Source organism: Temnothorax nylanderi, unplaced genomic scaffold, assembly GCF_030848795.1.
Source record: "Temnothorax nylanderi isolate EJ_2023f unplaced genomic scaffold, tnyl_v1.0 TNYL_tig0008_pilon, whole genome shotgun sequence".
Classification (NCBI taxonomy): Eukaryota; Metazoa; Arthropoda; class Insecta; order Hymenoptera; family Formicidae; genus Temnothorax; species Temnothorax nylanderi.
The window spans coordinates 1,509,430-1,528,289 of NW_027249070.1; the positions used below are offsets into that span (position 1 = coordinate 1,509,430).

The 18,860-nt window shown below is 44.4% G+C and overlaps 5 protein-coding genes across 8 annotated transcripts; 2 read left to right on the forward strand and 3 right to left on the reverse strand.

The window, feature by feature from the left end:
* Positions 1–6,287, reverse strand: Pip4k (phosphatidylinositol 5-phosphate 4-kinase). Of its 4 annotated transcripts, none has more exons than XM_071723575.1 (10): positions 6,167–6,287; positions 5,478–6,093; positions 4,916–5,013; positions 4,429–4,539; positions 4,024–4,221; positions 3,199–3,337; positions 2,838–3,137; positions 2,505–2,680; positions 2,267–2,421; positions 1–2,174 (listed from the first exon to the last, which is right to left on the reverse strand). In XM_071723575.1, exons 2-10 carry the CDS (start codon positions 5,613–5,615, stop codon positions 1,987–1,989), a joined length of 1,503 nt encoding a protein of 500 aa, XP_071579676.1. In that variant the 5' UTR covers positions 5,616–6,093; positions 6,167–6,287; the 3' UTR covers positions 1–1,986. The 4 variants fall into 4 exon arrangements, with proteins under 4 accessions (XP_071579676.1, XP_071579672.1, XP_071579689.1 ...); XM_071723571.1 differs by having other exon boundaries at positions 3,199–3,364; XM_071723588.1 differs by lacking the exon at positions 4,024–4,221.
* A 663-nt stretch (positions 6,288–6,950) lies between these two features.
* LOC139784447 (carnosine N-methyltransferase) lies at positions 6,951–10,220 on the forward strand. The gene is made up of 7 exons (XM_071723634.1): positions 6,951–7,625; positions 7,922–8,129; positions 8,319–8,476; positions 8,753–8,893; positions 8,966–9,128; positions 9,207–9,440; positions 9,514–10,220. Exons 1-7 carry the CDS (start codon positions 7,516–7,518, stop codon positions 9,682–9,684), a joined length of 1,185 nt encoding a protein of 394 aa, XP_071579735.1. The 5' UTR covers positions 6,951–7,515; the 3' UTR covers positions 9,685–10,220.
* LOC139784478 (protein KTI12 homolog) lies at positions 10,217–12,057 on the reverse strand. The gene is made up of 6 exons (XM_071723664.1): positions 11,932–12,057; positions 11,380–11,566; positions 10,994–11,255; positions 10,775–10,913; positions 10,626–10,688; positions 10,217–10,424 (listed from the first exon to the last, which is right to left on the reverse strand). Exons 2-6 carry the CDS (start codon positions 11,549–11,551, stop codon positions 10,224–10,226), a joined length of 837 nt encoding a protein of 278 aa, XP_071579765.1. The 5' UTR covers positions 11,552–11,566; positions 11,932–12,057; the 3' UTR covers positions 10,217–10,223.
* A 64-nt stretch (positions 12,058–12,121) lies between these two features.
* Positions 12,122–18,354, forward strand: Vps8 (vacuolar protein sorting 8). Its single transcript, XM_071723445.1, has 13 exons — positions 12,122–12,262; positions 12,479–12,757; positions 12,895–13,188; positions 13,271–13,489; positions 13,561–13,740; positions 13,829–14,074; positions 14,145–14,285; positions 14,348–14,806; positions 14,930–15,675; positions 15,764–16,708; positions 16,987–17,203; positions 17,290–17,435; positions 18,220–18,354. Exons 1-12 carry the CDS (start codon positions 12,188–12,190, stop codon positions 17,389–17,391), a joined length of 3,903 nt encoding a protein of 1,300 aa, XP_071579546.1. The 5' UTR covers positions 12,122–12,187; the 3' UTR covers positions 17,392–17,435; positions 18,220–18,354.
* Positions 17,648–18,805, reverse strand: LOC139784497 (uncharacterized). Its single transcript, XM_071723675.1, has 3 exons — positions 18,686–18,805; positions 18,070–18,567; positions 17,648–17,935 (listed from the first exon to the last, which is right to left on the reverse strand). The coding sequence occupies exons 1-3, from the start codon at positions 18,803–18,805 to the stop codon at positions 17,648–17,650; spliced, it is 906 nt and encodes a 301-aa protein (XP_071579776.1).
* Between the last annotated feature and the right edge of the window lie 55 nt (positions 18,806–18,860).

Here is an 18,860-nt window from a genome sequence, read left to right on the forward strand (position 1 = left end):
TATCGATGAATCTCAATTTATTTGAATGTGAACAAAAAGATTTGTCGTTGCCACACACGAGGACGCATGCTAACGGATGGATGCAATTCTTCATTTATCAGAGAACGCTGCCGCGTCTGCAAGATTCCGCTGGTCGAAGGAGGTTTTTAACCGTATTCCTGTACGATTGACAATCGCACGGAAACCGGTCGTACTTTCGAGATCTAAAGTATCCTGCAACAAATATGCAGCGACGGACACCCCCTCCTCCTCTGGACTATCGCACCCGTTAATCCCGGTACGCGCGATTAAACGGTAAAATATATAAAATTAAGAAGTATCAAGACTAGATGAATATATTAATCGTTAGATTAATTAGTTATATTATGATCGGTTCTCTAACAAATTATACATATATATATGTATATAAAAGTGTATTAGATATTATTTAAAGATATTGTCTTACGCAACGCGGTGCATATTCTCCTTTCTCGTAATACGATACAAGTTGCTCAACAATTACGTTCGACTCTCGTTCAAATATTTTCTCATTGAATGAACGAATTTACGAACGATACGGAATGAAGTTGGAGATCCACGTCGTAACTTTTGACAAACGATACTATTGTGCAGAGGTCTGCGGGTGCCTATCTTCGGAAGAACGACGCGTCGTTCTTCTGAGTATTCTCTTGCGAAATGAAAGCCGTGATAGCAAGTTGCCGACTCGAGTGTCGTGACGAGTCATCAAAGAGAGATATGTGTCGTGTAGATAATATCGTTCATACGAATCGCGTCGTTTGTCGTTTCTCCACGGTTGTATTCTGCGAAGTGACCGAAGTATCGTCGATCGGCGATAAATCGAAACGTACTTAATCGAACCGAACTAAGCATAACATTTACAAAGTGTATTTTATTTCGCAATGGTTTGTATATGCATATGTACATGTATGTGTGCGTGTATGTGTACATTGTCCTCGACACTGCGAAGTATACACCGCTATCGATAACCTCAGCGAAAGAATGGACATTCGTAGTTTCGTCGAGCTACTAAAATTACATCTTATATGATAAAACGATTAGGCGCGTACCCAGACAGTTCTACACTTGGCAAGCGCCACCAATGCTTGGTTGAGATTTACTGCAACGGTAACACATCAAGTTACATATCTTTCTGTAGAGTGTAGCATATAACATGACTCACGCCCGTTAATCAGTCCGCTACTAAAAAAAAAAAAAAAAAAAAAAAAAAAAATTGCTAATATATTTTCAGATATTACGGCTACCGATATCAGTAGATAAGAATTTGTACGACTTCGTAAGCTTTTTATCTCAATCCGTAGATAATACTGCCTGCTCAATTGCTGTACACTCCAATGGCGTTATTTTTCTGCCGCGAATGATTCATCTAACGATACAAGATCGTTGGGTGTATTATCGCTTACATTTTTTTCGAGACGTGTGCGATGAGAAGAAAGAACGGGCGACAGAGAAAAGAGGAGGCGTCGTTTTTTCTATTTGTGTAACGCTATGTGCGACTGAACTTTCTATCACGGAGAAGGAGAAATTTCAAGTGACAGATTCGAGAAACCGATCACACTTCTTCACGACTGACGTGAGGACTGACTTAAACGAAGCAACGTAAACACGATATAAGTAATAATCGAGGATAAAAATCTCTTGCCAGCCGTAAAATATAATAAAACAATATCGACGTATAGAAATATCGGCGAAGGACGCGTTCGCTTAAAAAGCTCGCGAAACAAGCGATTCGTTTCGATCGCGTGCGAACCGCAAGTGAAAGCGCTATTAAGAAGATAACCAGTGCCGAAAAGCAAACTGAGCGCAGACTGCAACGATTCAATCTCCAGGACTCTCTCCCTCTCTCTCTCTCTCTCGTGCGGGTTGCGATCAATTCGATTTCACTCCGACAGTACACAGTAAGCGGTAATATCGTCGTAAATTCATCATGCACAACAAATTTTATGCACAACGATTAATTAATACTCTTTACTCTATTGCTTTACTCATGAACTCTATGAATCGTTTGCCGTATTGTTCGGGATCACAGGTGGATATACCGTCGACGTTAGCACCGTATTTGACGGTCTTAGCCGCTTTCGCCGCTTGCTTACGTACGCCATAATGCGTCAGCACGTCTATTATGGCCAAAAAATAAATCTCCTTCGTGGGAGCACCTAGGAAAATAAAATATACGTGGTGAGCGTTTTTTTTTTACATTCGCATTTCTCGTAAAGTGCACGATTATCAGTTTACTTGGGGAAAGTACCTTCTTTACTAGGAATAGCGTAAATATCTAGCTCAGGTATTATCGCATCTTCGTATTGTAGACTGGTTTCGCGCATTAACGCGGCATGCGGCGACTCGGGGGGCGTTGCCATGTTGGTAACCGCGTGGCCGACGCCGCTCCAACTCCACAAGCGGCTGCAAACAAACGAGTTACCGATAAATCAAAGTGAAAACCCAGCTTTTGTTCCAACAAGAAAGGGAGAAATCCTGCCGCTTACTCTGCCATTGGACCTCGAGATTCCAATCCGCTACCGGACTCGCTATCGTCCTCCTCATCGTGATTGTCCTCGTCGTCCTCCCTTTCCGCACGCTCTCTGCTCTCTTGCTCGGCACGCGCGCAATCGTGCACGCCGAGGAGCAAGGAATAATCCATCAAGTGTAATCTCGTCAAGAACTACGGAGACAAACACACATTATCTCGAGTACTTGAAAATCCTTCACAAATTCGAAGTCAATTTTTATCTCGATAAATAATTCAAGGTAATTCTTGATACAACTCTCAGTACAAAACTTCGCGCGATCAAAGTTTATACGTTTATAGAAATACTTACATCTACGTCGGCGGTTAATGTTTCTATTAGCTTAGCTTTGGCATCTTCCCCGATGTATATCTTCATGCCTTCCTTAACAAAATCGTTATCCTTATAGGTAGGGAGATCCTTCTCCTTCTCCTTATCCGACGCTTCCCGGTCCACCGTCGAGCCTTTCAGGTCGAACTTCTTGTGCGTTGTCAAGTGATTCGAGAATACATTCCTTATGGCAACCACGTAGTGCTCGACGCCGTCAACGGTTAGCCGATACATTCCCAGATATTGCGGTAACAGGGTCTTTCCATGTCGCTCGACGATATACTGCAACGCAATGTCCGTGTAATCTCGAATATTCATGGCATTCACTTTCGATTGTACTTACGGGATGATAATGCTTCAAGAACGAATGCATCCTCTCCACCTCCTCGCTCGTGAGGGTTTTAATTATGAACAGCTTGTCGTAAGATTGATAAAACTTTGCGCCACTCTTCCCAGATGAATCGTCGAGCACTGGTTGCGACCTGGAAGAAGAAATGCGCAAACCGCATCTTGGGTATGCGTGTGGATGTGCATTTTTAAAGGGAGATCAAACAATGATTCAATTCGAATGACCGCTAACACGGGGCAATATGGGATCATGATCTTGGCAAGTCTGAATCATTGTTAAGAGCGGTATATTAGATAATCGGTGGGTATTTTGATGTAGCCGAGAATACCTGGCGTGCGAAGCGACTTGATCGATATTAGAGTCCACCATAAATAAATAATTACGTTAATGCAGGGATATTAATTGAAAATTACAAATAATCAATATCAGAATATTATTATTTCCTCACATTGCCTTTAATGTTCCCTTTACTCTTATTATGATCAATAGGATGATTATCGTTATCGTTACTGCCGTCATCGCCGTCGATATAAAGCATTTGACTTGTTAATTATCTTGGTTATCTCAGTGAGCGATATTTTAATGATAATGATTCGATTGAAATATTCTCTCTCACCATGCTTTAAATCGAACAAGCTTTCAGTGGTAGCTTACACTCGCAAAGTGTTTTAAACTTTGCCGCGTTTGAATAAAGCAATAATTAAGATATTAATGAAATGTTATGCTTAGTCACGCCGATTTTCGCTCCTCCGGGTAGGCCTTTAACTTTGTTAGAAAACGACGAAAACGCACAGCATGGCAAAATCAAGTTTTGCTAACCTCAGGCGTTTCGGTTTAAGACTGCAGGTACGCAGCGGTTTGTTTAGAACAGAATTGTGCGAGGAGGCAGAAGAAGGAGAGGAAAAGGTAATCGACGGAACGGTAGCGGCGCGCTGAACCATTTGACGAGTTCTTCTGCCTATTCCTTCGACCAAATCCGTACGCTGCTTTGCTCGCGAAGGATTAAACACCCGACATCTACCACATCAAAATTCCTTACATTACAAAGCCATCGCAGTAGCCGTTCCCTAATTTACTCGCGACGAACGATGTCGTCGCGCAACCGCGAAAGCAAGTTTATCCTCAACTTTATGCAAAGTAACAGTGCATTTGCTGCGTACTATACATAGTGTTATACCAGATACATCAAGATTACAGCGAGGATAATCAACGCGCAGGTATTACCTTGTCATCGACTCCTTGTAATCCAAATCATCAATTCCAAACCTTTCTCGCAAATTCCTAAAGACTAACGGACAATATTCTTTGATTTTGAAGTGGGAGGGCATGTTCTCTCTGGAAAAAAAGAAGAACAGATTGTGCGTAAGGAAATATCTCTGCGATATTAAAGGTAAAATCTTAGATTTACTCATTAGCACATAAACAAATCTAAAATTAAGTGCAGTTGCCAATTGGCTCAGTACCGAGCATTATATATATATATATATATAATAGGCAGTATATTGTCTAAATATTTCTAAGATTATCTCATTACACCTGCACAGTTGCTCAAGTCTATTTAGAAACAGTATGGACGTATGTACGTTCACAATTAGCAAAATATGATCTGAGATACGTATGATCAAGAGATATATATCTGATCGGAGTCAATATTATACGTGATCGTATGACACATATACACACACACAAAAAATGATGAAGGCAAACTTACTTATTGAAGAGATGATTATCCACTTTCAACTTGCTGTAAGCTCTAAAATCGTCTGGCAAGAGCATTACTGGAATGTTAACGTGACTAAGTTCGTTTATCTGCAAGGCAGCACAAACACAACAGTCATAGATTTATCTCACTCAGAGGTCAGGCTTAATTAATTAAAGTTCAAGTTAATTAAAGTCAAGTTCGCCCGATTTATTCTCACGCGAGCATTCTCACCGGAAAAATACCGATCCAACACATTCGAAGGAACGTCATGTCGCAGGGAGGACGCATCGCCGTGCACCTTGCAAAGTGTCCACGTACACGCGATGGAATTAAAGAGCAATTGACATAATTACGCGGTGCTATCAGTGTTTCCGACGTGTATTACGTGTATTACGTCGTTCCGTTTTGACGGATAATGACGCAACCAGTCCGCGACGGACGGGAGGACGCGCAAAATGAAAATAGAAACGTGGCGATGACGAGACGACGACCGCTCGCCGTCGCCGCGGACGGCGAGAAACGTCAAAACGCGCGGGGCGCGGAGCAGAGGGAAGACGGAGGGATCGCTTACCGTGTGATTGACACCCCACATAAACACGCTGAGAAGTGGCTCGTTCGCGCGGAACAGCTTAACCTTCTGATGCTTCACCCGGAAGTGCTTCTTCTTCAGCTTGCTCAGCCCGCTGGACATCAGCGGCACGCCCGACATGCTTGCGACTGTCAGACCCGCGCGCGACTGTAGACGACGACGTTCACCGTGTCGGGGCGAGAGGGACTCCCTGGCTCCGAAGGAAGAGGGTTTTCTCGCGCGCTTCTCACCCTCGTCCTGGACACCGCGGTCCACCCTCCTCGACTCGCTCCGGGGGGGGGGGGGGGGGGGGCGGAGAGGGATGGGACAAAACGCGAGAGAGACTTTCTCCTGCCTCTCCGTCGCCTCCGTTTACATGGTAATTCACCCTCGTCGCGGCGAACGGGACGGGCGCGCGAAACACACAGCTCCTCACCGAGGCACCAGGGGGACGGGGCGGGGCGGAGTGGAGAGAGAGAGAGAGAGAGAGAGAGAGATCGTCGGCGCCTTCCTCACGAGCTGACGGCGGCACGCTGGCACACGCCCATGGACCCACGAATACCCGCGGATTCTCGGCGGACAACACCTCTCCTCGTCGACCCTGCACGACGACGAATCACTGAAATCACGACGGACGGATGAGCGAGCGAATGTCGCACGCACGCACCCACCACCTCTTTCTCGCGCGTTACCTCGCCGCGCTGCCGCGCACTTTGGCCCCCCTCCTTCACCCTCCTGCCCCCTCGGCCGCGTCGCACCTCACCTCGCGCGCTCCTCGGTCCTCACCTCCTCGGCCGCCCACTGGGCGCCCACGGGTGCCCGGCTCAGTGGCGTAGTCTCGCGGCTGGTTGCGGGGAACCAGGGGAACCGGTGCCGATCGTCGAGCGTCGAGCTCCTTTTAAAAATGGCGAACGCCGGAGGGAAAGAGAGAGAGGGAAGACAGCAGTCGATGCGCTTTTCGACGCGATCTCCCGCCTCGCCATCCCGCCAAATCGACTAATCTTCTCCGCGCGAGCTGTCGAATGCCGATTTTTGGTTAGCTCGGAGCGTCGGGAAGCGCTCTAGGCTTCGAAGATCGAAAAATCGCACAACTCGAGCGACAGATGATAAAAGGAACGATAAAAACCTCTCTCCATCCGTTTCGTTCTCTCCCCGTTCGAACGAACGCGACTTCACGGTCTTCGCGTTGCCGAGGCGCGTGAAGTTGGGCGGCGAAAAAAAAAAGTCCCTAGATTACGCGCGATTTTCATGAATCCGACAGATTCGCGCAGCGGGGATATTCGCGATCGATCCCCGCTTTTCCGAGGTCAGTGGGTCAAATCGGGACCAAGCGCGCGGTTCCTTCATACGAAAATCTCCCCTCGGGGCCCCCGCCTGCACCCGCCCGCGCGAGATTCGCTCGCGTTTGAACGACACACGCGCAGAACGGTGGCGTCGCACGACTCGCACGTCGCACTTCCGTCCTTCGCTCGCTTTCTCGGTCACGTGGCAAGCGCGAACACGCGAACACGCCGCACGCGGCGCGGGATCGCGAGACGACGGTGCGGGGTCGAGAGGGGAAAGATCCCAGCTCGCGGAGAACAGCTGACTCGGAGTAGGGGGAAGCTACGATAGTTTGGAGTTGGCGAAACGGAGAGAATCGACCGCGATCTCCCGGGATCTGTTTGTCTCGGGCGAGCGTGCCGCACCCTCCGTGCCCCCTTCACCCCCTCGATCGACGTTTATTTCATTATAACCGCGGAAGATGTGAAAGGGGACACCGACCGCGCGATCCCGGTCATCTGTACCCACCGCATCGCGTTTCCCTTCCGCTCCTACGCGCGACGCGTACGTCTCTCTCGTTTCGAGTGCAGAAGGTGCGGGCCGCTCGAGAGCGGCTCCTCCGAGAGTCCTCGAGTCCCGTTCGTGCGAACGGGCTGTATAACGCTCCTCTCGCGGCACGGCACGGCGTGCGAGAGAGCGCGGCGCAGAGAAGCGAGAGGTGGGATTTCATTACAAAATAAGGCCCGCGCCGCGCGCTTCACGAGGCGGAGCGTTAAAGATGGAAGCGATGAACGTGAGCTCGCATCCCAGGAGAATGCACAACAGTTACGAGGACGAGGAGGAGCGGAAGCACTTCCAGAGGATCGTTTCCGCGTTCAGATATTACAAGTGAGTGCCCGGTGAATTCGGTCGACGCCGACCCCCCGCTGTTCCCTTCCCCTTTCGTCCGTTCTTGTTCCTCGAGCCGACCCCGACGTCGTCGACGAGAACCGGCAACGGACTCTCGGTCGCTCTTTTTGTGTCAAATGCCGATGAGCCACGAGAAGAACGTGTCGCGTTACTCGTTCGTCGCGAGGACTCGATTTGTCAACGATTGCCATTTAGAAGTCACCTCTCTCGTGATGTGTTTATTATGTAAATAACGCCACTGGGGCCTGACAATCTCTCCTCTGTTTGTTGCACAGGACGCACTCTCTGCTGAGAGTAAGAAAAACGGAGTCCTATTTCCTTAGTCTGCCACAACATCACCAGAAGCTTCTGTCGAAATACAGGGAACACCTGCAAGAGGTCAAACGGTGTATTGAATACAATGATCAGATCATAAAGCTCGTGATAAAAGATGTGGCCCATATATTCGAAAATGTCTGTCCAAACACCGCACAGGTTGACAACGTAAGGAACATCTAATATCTTGCTTGTTAAATATAGTTAATAATTAATTTAGTAAAGTTTTGTTACTTGTACGACGAAATCGATATTTGGATATTATTGTCATATTTTTTGCCGAAATTACGTTTAACTGTTTAAACATACTCTCACAGATATTGTTCTATTGTGTGAAATAGATGGGTTTCGTTGCAGACGGTAAATCTAAGGCCTGTAATGTCAGATCAGGAGAAAGTGCAAGCTACCATTAAGCAATTGGTACGAGACTGGAGTGTGGAAGGTGCTGAGGAACGAAAAGCGTGCTATCAGCCAATCGTTGACGAAATATTATGTCAATTTCCATCGGAGTTTTGGTACGATAATCTGTAATTACTGCGTGAGCAGTTACTATTAATATACCGAGAAAACGAGAAAGCAAAAACAAGAGAAACTTGCAAAATGTCTTAGAGGTTTCAAGTGACTTTTCTTATTGGAGGCCTAAGCCGCGCGGTAGACTGGACGAACTTTCAAAGAACCTATATAACTGTAATTAAAGTTGCTTTAAGATGCTCCGAAAGCTTCTCTTGTAAGTCACGCTGAGATGCGAGAAGTAGACTGAGAGAAGTATCAAATGATAGTTGAATTTCCAGTACGCCGTCGGACATACATATTTTAGTACCTGGTGCCGGATTGGGTCGTCTCGCCTTCGAGATAGCGAAGCGCGGATATACCTGTCAAGGGAATGAATTTTCCCTGTTCATGCTGTTTGCGTCAAACTTTGTATTAAATAAGTAAGTAAATATGATATGTGCGGGCAATAATCGCCCTCGAATCTTTTACCACAATTCTCTCTTTTGAAACAGATGTAGAGATATAAACTTGTATCATGTACATCCGTGGGTGCATCAGTATATGAACAACTTGAAACCCGAGCATCAAACGCAAGCGGTTTCCTTTCCCGACGTGAGCCCGAGCGATCTTCCAGGAACCGCGCAATTTTCTATGACCGCGGGTGACTTCTTAGAGGTACAACGAGAATATATAATATGTATGTGATCATAATGGTGTTTGTTTAATAAAATCGGCACACACGATTTATTTCAGGTTTATACGGAAAGCGAGCATTGGGATTGCGTTGCGACATGTTTCTTTATAGATTGTGCTAATAATGTTGTGCAATTTATTGAGACAATTTATAAGATCCTGAAGCCAGGTGGCGTCTGGATAAATCTCGGACCGTTGCTCTATCATTTCAGCGATTTACCGAATGAAGAGTCAATCGAGCCGAGTTACGAGGCCATCCGCGACGTTATTCTGGGCTTCGGCTTCCAATTGGAGGTAATAAACTTATTTTTGCATACGATATTTTCGGGACGTATTCACAAACGTATCGTTCATTTTTTTTTTCCAGAAGGAGCAGACAAAAGTGAAAACACGTTATGCTCAGAACGTTAACAGTATGTTACAGTGCGAATACAATAGCGTGTACTTTGTTTGTCGAAAACCTAACGGACATGCAGACGGTGTAAATCACAATCAGAATGGGGACGAAATTAACAGTGCGCAAGAACAAGAGAACTGATTAAAGCGTGGCGCTTTTTCTTCGGGAAGAGTTGAACGCTAAAAAGTTATTTTTTAAGTGCACCCGTGTTTCACGAACTATTGCTGGAAATGGTTCTGTAAGATTACGTAACATCCAAGACTTATACTTTTTCTTTCTTTTTTTACATCTTTACCTGTCTCAAATATGTATGAGTTCAAAGACTCATTTCGTACGAGCGAGTTTTCAATGGTACTACGAGAAATTGTCTTCATAACTTCAGTAATGATTTGAAGATAATAGAAAAATTATTTTTTTAAATTCATTAGTGTTCCATAACTCTAGTTGTATCTCCTGTTCATTGTATCGTGAGTCATTCGATTGAAACTCGATAATGATATATTTGACAAAGGTTTATAAAATTATTTACAAGCTAATGTTACAACCTAAATGATTTTCATTATATTGTACAATTGTGCGAGTGACATTATTGTGCATAATGTGATTATATATATATATACATATATACATACGTACAAAGTCATGTTAAAATTAAAAAAAAAAAAGATACAAATTCAGTTTTACAGTATGTTGTTATTGAGATATTGTATAAATAATGTGGCAATTTGATCAACTTTATTTTGTTGCATTTTACTAAAGTTTATAAACTGTCTTCGTAACATCGCGAGTCTCGACGGTGCGGCCGCGCGTTTTAAATTCACGCTAGAACCCGGTATTTTTATATCGTGGATCACTCCCAGTTGTTGCATCGATAATACCGCCTTTGATATGAAAGAAAAATATTTCTGATTAACGTTTAAATTATATAGTTTGATAAAGCACGTGTATATACAGTAGATTACTTTATATAGATTATATAAAGAACAAAAGTGTGGCTATTGCATACGAATTCTGGAATTTAACGCTCAATCACTTCCTCCATCGATATGGAGTACACTCTCGAATTATTGCACATAACTTACGTTTATTACATCTTTCGTTATATTATCCAATTCGTACAGGTAATTCGTGGACGCTAACGGCGCCTGAAAGGATAAATGTCTGCATAAAATACCTGATCATCGGTCGCACCAAATGATCATCAAAAGAAAGGAGGAAAAAAGATACCAACGTTCTGGGTACTCAAATTTGGCTTCGGCAATTTGCCTTTGTAGAGGTAGCAGTAAATTTCGTCACACGTTAGATTGTCCTCCGGCATAACCGTGAAAAGTGGTGAGTCCCATCGATTTGTAGCTTCTGGTACTTCGTACCTGTTATATTCAATGTCTAAATATTACAGAGATCGTCAATGGGTTTCATATGATTATTGTCATTATCGTTGTGCAATCACCTGGATACAAGCGAGTCGAAGATCTCTTCGTTGTACCGATCCGACTCGAGTCGTTTGTTGTTCCACAGCCAGGCTTGTTCGATCGGCAAGTTGCAGTGCAGCGTGCACTGAGGAGTCTTGTACAATTTGGTCGTGCAGTAGATCTCGTATCGATACCCCTTGATGTAATTGCTGCCGTCGAATATCAACAAGCTGTTGGAGTCCAGTTTACGTTGAATGTTCGACTTCATTGAGCTCCTAACAGCCTTCTCCTGTTTCGAATCTGAAAAATACAAGACAGATTGGCACGAATATTTGACGCAGCGTCTAAAATATCTACAGATATGAGATTATATTTATGGGAACGTTTGTCTTCGTGGAAATATCCACTTAACTCCTCGACTTACCCGCAAAATATACATTTTTATCGTAGCCCGCCTGGATTATCGCGTCGCTCTCGCTGATTATCTCCACGGTCTGCCCGCTGCCCTTCAACTTCTCCTCGAAGTAACTCTTCAGCTCGACGCTCCTCGTCGTTTTGCCGCTGCACGGTATGCCAGTTACCACTATCAGCGGCATTTTAACGTGATGCAGCTGACGAGAGAGAGTTTAATCTTCGCACACACACACACACACACACGCGTCTTAACCTAACCTCAACGGATCAACAACGCGAAATTGTAAACTTGCGGGGAGGAACTCGCTCCGAAGTGCGCTGGCGGTACTGAAGATCTACAGTATGCGTGACGTGAACTGTAGATTTTTCAGTGCTGTCAGTACATACATTTTCTTACGCTTTGAGCAGAAAGTACAGCGTCTATCCTAAATTATAAGACTTTTGGGAAAAATATAACAAGAAAAGAGAATCCTACAAATTATATGAAGCTGGCCGTATTGTCTTTGTCGAGAGACAAGTGCCATTAATTTAAAAGGAAGAAAAAGATGAGTGCAGAAAGTACCTTTTTGACGTTTCCTCGAGAACATGTGCTCCGACTTTTATTGGCAATCCGCCGGGCATGGGAGAGCCAATCGCGGGCGGCGGGACGTCGTGGCAGGAATTCCACACCACCATATCTATAGGCTACGTGCGCTCTCGCTCTCGCACTCTCGCGAATATGTAGAACGAAAACAAAAGTGTCAAACAATTGTCAAATACACATGCATGTAGATCAGCCGTTCTGACCGGGGCCGCGATAACGTAACTCAACCCGTAAGATGGCCGAGAATGAATTTGTATCCGACAGTGACGAGTGTCTCGTTACGGAGGCTATTAATTTGGATATCGAGGAGGTATCTATCTATGCAACCGCGATCGCCTGTGCGACAATATATTGTATAAAACATACCTGACGCAACGTGATCTCGTTATCTCGTTGAGCAAATCGCGTTATGTCACTTGCCGCTTGTACTCCTAATTAATATCTTTTTCGCCTGTCATGATTTATCATTGCAATTTAATTCACCGGAATTGTTCTGATAACAGCATTAATGCCGCATTCCTTCTAGTTAGATAACACGGAATATGCCATCCCAATCGTGGAAGAATTACCCACCTTAGAGAGTATCCTGATGGAGCCCGATTACGAGTCACTGTCAGAGACGGAGGACGATGTCGGTGTGCCATTGGTAGAGAAACTCGGCAGCAGCGAGACAACCAGTATCGGCAGTCACCTGTCGCTGAATTCGTTAAATAAATCCTCCAAGACCGCTCAGAGACCATCCTCGGGTGTTATCTTAAGGCATGTCATACTCAAAGGAATAACATCACAAATTGTATCGGCCAATGTGAGCAATTACTCCATTCATTATGCGAAAGATATCGGGAGACGTCCTGATCTTCCTTAGATTTTTGAGCATCAGTTACGTGCCGCGTGCATGGTAACCGAGCCTGAAATAGTCATTGTTAAATATGATTTATGCAGGAGAGAGTCAACGCTGGTCTGGCCAGCGCAGTCGCAGCCGGTGGGAACATGCTGGTAATCGGTACCAGCCACGGTTTAATACTGGGCTTTGATTCTTCGCAAACATTGCGATGGTGCGATCAGGAGGCGAGACACCAAGGTTCCGTTTCTGCTCTTTGCTTTAACTACGACGGTAGTAGAGTACTAGCTGGTTTTGTCAGGGGACACATCTTGATGTTAGATAGCAGTAATGGAAAAGTTTTAAGAATCCTCACCGATGTACACCCGCTCGACACTGCTGTGTTACACGTTAAGGTATAATCTGCCATCGATTCCCTTGCACATGCGTGAAATTAGTTTATCTGTTCGATTGACAGTTTTGAACCAGCCACTTCAGTTTACAGATTCGCCAAAAATAGCTTTGTGCAGCGACAGCGGTGGCTCGGTGTTCGAACTGAATTTCACTAGAGTGATGGGCGTGCGAGGTTGCGACAGTAGATGTTTGTTTAGCGGCTCCAAGGGAGAGGTGTGCACTCTGGAGCCTCTGCTGTTGAATCACTTGCCGTCGCATCCACTGAAAAATTATACATTAGTAGCAATGGCGACGTTATCGAAGGTTGTGCTTCGTAACAGACTCGAAAATATAATATTCGGCTAAATGTATATAACATTTATCTTATTTCGTAGGTAATTGTAGTCAGCATAAGACCGCGAATGCGCGTTGTATTAAGTCATCCGTTGACCGGTGCCGCGATAGCACCACCGCAACTGTCCTGGCAACTAGTTGTCATACAAACGGCTGACGGCTCTCGCGTGATCGATCCGGTATTGGCGCTTGCGAGGGACAACGTGGTGTATTTTTATCAAGTATGATTAAGTGCATTATATTCTATCAGTCTATATTCTGTCTGATTTTCTTTTAAAAATACTAACAAAAATATTGTCTGTTGACAAGGTATATACTGAAATTGGTACGCGGGTAAAACTATCTCCCCTTCGAAGAATTACGCTACCGTATATGATAAGCAATTTGAGGTGGTTAAATCCGAGATCTCTCGTGATACTGGATGCTCAAGAGAAATTGCATTTGTTAGACGTAAGAGCGCAGGATAATTTGGAGACGTTAGACATGAGTCGCGTTGGTATTTCTTACGCTTCTAGTCATTTTAAGGGATTATCTACCGGCGGAAATGTTTCCAAGGTATGAGGAATGGTGTGCGAGGACAAACAGAAATGTATTTGGTACTACATTTACATTACGTTTTGCACAGGCGATGGCGCTAGCCGGTGAGCGGGCGTGCTACAACACCGTTGTAGTCTTCGGTACGCAGCTGTTGTTATTAGGTATAAAGAGTTTACATGTGATATGTATGAGAACATGGACTGAAAGGTTGCAACATCTAATCATGCAGGTCAGTTCAAAGCGATAAAAATTATCCGACTATGGGAATAAAAATATTTTATCGTATTTTAGAAACGTTTCCCCGAGGCGTTAGCATTGGGCCTTTCCTTTTATCAAGACAAAGGCAAGGCGGTCATCGGCCTGCGAGGTTCTAAGCAACGTCGCAAGCAAATAGCGCGTGATAAAGTTTGCGAGGTATTGGTGCAGTATATGGACGAATTAAATCAGTGTTTGGTGGACGAAAATATAGACTACGATACGATAGTACTCACCTGCGTCGATTACTGCATACAATTGGAAAATCTAGATTTGCTATACGGAAAGTTGTGGGACATAGTCTTCGAGTCGGAAGGACTGAAAACTAGTTACTTGCACGCCCTCGAAGCTCCTCTGCTAGATGGTAGTCTTCAACCAAGATTGCCGCCGCTGATCGCCCAGCAATTAGTCTCTCTTTATGATCAAGAAGACAAAGTAGATTCGCTGGAAGCGATCGTGGTTCTGCTCAATGTGGATTGCTTAGATATTCATCAAGTAAGTCTCACCATTCGCGAGCGTTGTGACAGTGAAAAATAGACGTTTACGTTTTAAAATTAAAAAAAAAAAAATGATGTTTATGAACGTCTACGATTTCAGAACGTACATTTTTGTCTGTAGGTAACGACAATCTGTCGTCAGCGCGGACTTTGGGAAGCGCTGATTTATCTCCAGACAACAGCGTTGGGCGATTTCACAGCGCCCATTCATCAATTGGTACCGGTACTACAGAATTTATTACAGGACTCAACAGCCGCGCTTTCTCGAGACTGTATAAAACTCGGCAACGCCATTCTAGTTTATACCAGCTGCTGTCTCGCTGGTCGCGGATTTCCCAAAAACGAGCTCCCCGAGGGCATGCCGCAGAAAGCGAAAGCGGACATATTGAGAGCCTTGTTATCTCAGCATTCGAGTTTGGCGACTGACATGGAGAGGCAGTATCCGTACCTGAGAACGTTACTGAAATTCGATGCGAAGGGCTTCCTCGATGTTATAGCCATCGCTTTTCAGGAGCCAGAATTTACCTCCGAAATGGGCCTCCGGCACAGACAGAGGCTCATAGACATCTTGTTGAGCATTGTTATGCCGAGTACGCCGCTTACTCCGAAAAATAACGATTACATCACGATGGAGCAACAGTTTATGGTTCTCATATTTGTCGCGAATGAAGTATCCGAAAGCACGGTTACTTTGGAGTCTAGTACGTTGAATAGAATGATAGATATATTGTGCATCGACTCGCACGTAGAATTGCCGAAGGACTTTAAGACTGAGAGAGAAAGCGCTGTGTTGGGATTGCTGCATTCGAAAAAGTTGTGCAATATTTCAGATAACACTTTATTAAATTTAGCGAATAGAGCGAGTTTGTAAGTACCTCTAATTGACCTATAAGTTTCTCTATGCTTCGTTAGTATATACGTCGCGATGTATTATCATTACGACTTTATATTACAGCATAAGAGTCGCGGAATTACTGTACAGTGCGCGAGAAGATTGGGTGGCGGTATGTAAATGCATGATCTTAGAGCCATCGAGGCATCATGACATATGGCCCTGGTTCGAGCATCTGTCGACCGCCTGGTTAGATCAAGTCATATCGGTTCACACCACAACTCTCGTTACGATCAACGCTCTTCAGTTTGCCACGATTATCGCGGCACGATTGCAAAACAAGATCGATGCAATACTGCAGGATTTTATCGATAATGTGAGCTTGGAATACAAGCTGCTAGAAGCATTATATCAGGTCGCGCAATACAAGGAGGAGGACGTTTCTCTAGAATTAACGACTGAACACTTGGAGAGATATCTAGCGCTAATGTGCGAGTTGGAGCCGGCGCGCGTAGTTCGTCATTTGCACGGGCCGCACGGATGTAGATTGGACGAAGCGTTAAAAATCGTCCGGAAATGGAAATGTAAGGATGCAGAGGCGGTAATGCTGGAGAAGCTTGGTAATTACCAGGACGCGTTCGATCTTCTGCTGAAAGAGTTTGAGGATCGGCTGGAGATGTACCGGCAAGATAAGGCTCCGGAAAGTGAGACGGTACACGCCGCCATTCAGCTCGCGGGGATATGTCGGAGATCGGCGGGAAATCTCGACTGGATGCCCCTCGTGGAAGTTATGTTTCGATCGCATTCGGAGAACAATAGGCAGAAGGCAGACGTATTGAACGGCAAATTGTTGAGATTAATTCTAGAATCTTTGAGTGGTACGTCGATACTGTCGAACATACTGGAGCAAATTCTGAGAAATCCATCGGCAACGAGCGGAACGATGGGTGACATACGGCAACTGCTGTCCGGAGTTCTCACTCAGTCGCGATACGAGCAAACCCTAGTCGAAACTACCGCACGATTAGTGAGCTTAGAACTTCACAAGGCTCTGGAAAAATCCTTGAGGTACCCTGGGAGTTCTAATGACATATGAAATAAATTAGTTTTTAATAGAGTGCGAAAGTTCGCTGAGCTTCACGATGAATTTCCTCGACTAATTTTCAAAATGCAACATTTTCTTGAATGCCAATAGAGCGGAAGGGAAGGAGATTTCATGAAAATGAAGCAGGAAAGAGGTTTCATCGTGACGAAATTCACAAACTTTCGCACCCTGAATCTTACATGCATATATGCAACAAATTTTCTAGCGTCAGCTTATATGCAACAATTTTTCTATCATTCAGGGACGCCGGTAGAGCATGCGGCAACGTTTCCGTAACTTGCCCCGTGTGCAGACAGCCGTTGTCGCATTGTTCCGATCACGTAGTGGTGTTCGGCTGCGGTCATGGGTATCATTCTACGTGTCTCGGCGAGTCTAAGTCCTGTTACAAATGCTTGAACACGAAAGGATGGGCGCCCGTCGCTACCAACGTCATGCACACCGTTCCGCAGCCTCCGCCGGTTAGTTGTAACAGCGATGTGTCCTCGTTGTCTTACATTTCGTACACTACCACGGATGGTATTCTGCTTACCTCTCTGTTTTACAGAGAAAGAAACAGATTCTTCCGCCAGAATTCCTACGTCACAAAGACCTTGCGCTAAGATTGGCACCGTCCTGCTCTATCCCCGACCTCGAGGGCATCTTTTAAATCTAGTCTCCGACTATCGAGAACGACGATCGCGTCTGTGAGCGGTATGTAGTATTTTTAAGATACCAAAATAAACGTGTATAATGTACACATATTATGGATAATCCATACGTTGCATACCGATAAGAGATAAGCTCCATTCCTTGAGATTTGTTCGACGCGCGTTGATGTTTATGACACGTTGTCAAATACAAATTATTACTGAAATACAATTATTTATATAACATTATCTTCTGTAATGCATAATTTTGCGCTTTTACGTTTCCACGGCCGTCATCGATGGAACGTCCGTTCTGCGTTTTATTTTAATAATGCATACTGGCTTCCTGGGCGCATTATCCGCTAGAACGCGATGCGGATCCATAGGTTCGTCGCCCAATAACTCACCGGTGAGAAGTTTGGCGACAATTGGGAAAACATCCAGTTTTGGACACTTGGATGTGTCGATCGGCGTTATCTCAATATTCGAGACATATGCGTCTACAGCAGAATTTAGCTTAACAAGGAATGGATTCAACTTCAATATAGCTATGCATTGCTGTAACTGCAAATAAAAAAAAAAGATCAATTATATAATTTTGTTTAGGGAAAGATCCTATAGGCGTGTACATATTTTGCAAACTTTTCTTATAACATGCAATGATGTATTAAACGTTAACGGTACTCATAGATACGTGCCTTATCATCGGATCTTTTGAGATTATGTAATAGACCTTCAATTTCATTTAACAAAACGTAACATTTCGCGAGATATTCACGACTGTATTTAGCCTCTTGAACGTGCAAACATTCCTTTATTAAAGATCTCTTTTTCTTTATATTTTCAAGGAGCGACGATAACGGTACTCCAGATTGCGTATGACTGTCCACTTGAATCTTGGAACATTTTTCACAGACCTGTATAATTGATACGCCAATCCTGTAAATACTTATACAAGAAATGCATAAATATGTAAAGTACAAGTGTCTTACCTGCTTTTTAATATAGTTCCACGTTCTGACAATCCCGCTCATAAATTGTTTAGGATCGTTCGTGGAGATGTAATTCTCGGATAAATATAACAACGACTCGAATTTACATGTCAGGTCGCACAACAGTTGACCAAACAATTCGAACTTGTCGCGGAATTCAAGAGTGACGTCCGGACCGTGACTTTCCGACTTGAGAATACTCACCTGTACGAAATACATGTCAGTCGGATGCGAATTTGCTTCATTGTAAACAATTTCCAAACAGTTGAAAAATGAAACATGTCCGTTCCGACGTTTGTGTATACATTAACTATTAACTCACATTTTTTCCCAGAATTTGTACGATGTCCTGAGTCGATACGTCGTCGGTTGTCATGATATTGCTTATAAAAATTATTTTCAGGTATGCCTCAAACTGGCCGTTAAACAAACGTACTTCCATAGCCAACTTGATATTGTCCGAAATGCGATAGTGTCCTTTCTTCAGTAGATAGACA

What these genes read in the sequence shown, in the direction of transcription:
- LOC139784497 (XM_071723675.1), bottom strand. Translation starts at nt 18,805, where the DNA reads ATGGAAGTACGTTTGTTTAACGGCCAGTTTGAGGCATACCTGAAAATA. An exon ending in TACAAATTCTGGGAAAAAAT is followed by an intron (nt 18,568 to 18,685) that starts GTGAGTTAATAG and finishes TATTTCGTACAG; the next exon opens with GTGAGTATTCTCAAGTCGGA. An exon ending in TCAAAAGATCCGATGATAAG is followed by an intron (nt 17,936 to 18,069) that starts GCACGTATCTAT and finishes TTTTATTTGCAG; the next exon opens with TTACAGCAATGCATAGCTAT.
- LOC139784478 (XM_071723664.1), bottom strand. Translation starts at nt 11,551, where the DNA reads ATGCCGCTGATAGTGGTAACTGGCATACCGTGCAGCGGCAAAACGACG. An exon ending in TTCGACTCGCTTGTATCCAG is followed by an intron (nt 10,914 to 10,993) that starts GTGATTGCACAA and finishes TGAATATAACAG; the next exon opens with GTACGAAGTACCAGAAGCTA. An exon ending in CAAATTTGAGTACCCAGAAC is followed by an intron (nt 10,689 to 10,774) that starts GTTGGTATCTTT and finishes TTATCCTTTCAG; the next exon opens with GCGCCGTTAGCGTCCACGAA.
- Pip4k (XM_071723571.1), bottom strand. Translation starts at nt 5,615, where the DNA reads ATGTCGGGCGTGCCGCTGATGTCCAGCGGGCTGAGCAAGCTGAAGAAG. An exon ending in TGTGGGGTGTCAATCACACG is followed by an intron (nt 5,014 to 5,477) that starts GTAAGCGATCCC and finishes GCTGCCTTGCAG; the next exon opens with ATAAACGAACTTAGTCACGT. An exon ending in TCTTGAAGCATTATCATCCC is followed by an intron (nt 3,138 to 3,198) that starts GTAAGTACAATC and finishes ATTGCGTTGCAG; the next exon opens with TATATCGTCGAGCGACATGG.
- LOC139784447 (XM_071723634.1), top strand. Translation starts at nt 7,516, where the DNA reads ATGGAAGCGATGAACGTGAGCTCGCATCCCAGGAGAATGCACAACAGT. An exon ending in TCCGCGTTCAGATATTACAA is followed by an intron (nt 7,626 to 7,921) that starts GTGAGTGCCCGG and finishes TTTGTTGCACAG; the next exon opens with GACGCACTCTCTGCTGAGAG. An exon ending in CCGCGGGTGACTTCTTAGAG is followed by an intron (nt 9,129 to 9,206) that starts GTACAACGAGAA and finishes GATTTATTTCAG; the next exon opens with GTTTATACGGAAAGCGAGCA.
- Vps8 (XM_071723445.1), top strand. Translation starts at nt 12,188, where the DNA reads ATGGCCGAGAATGAATTTGTATCCGACAGTGACGAGTGTCTCGTTACG. An exon ending in CCGGCGGAAATGTTTCCAAG is followed by an intron (nt 14,075 to 14,144) that starts GTATGAGGAATG and finishes CGTTTTGCACAG; the next exon opens with GCGATGGCGCTAGCCGGTGA. An exon ending in TTAGCGAATAGAGCGAGTTT is followed by an intron (nt 15,676 to 15,763) that starts GTAAGTACCTCT and finishes TTTATATTACAG; the next exon opens with CATAAGAGTCGCGGAATTAC.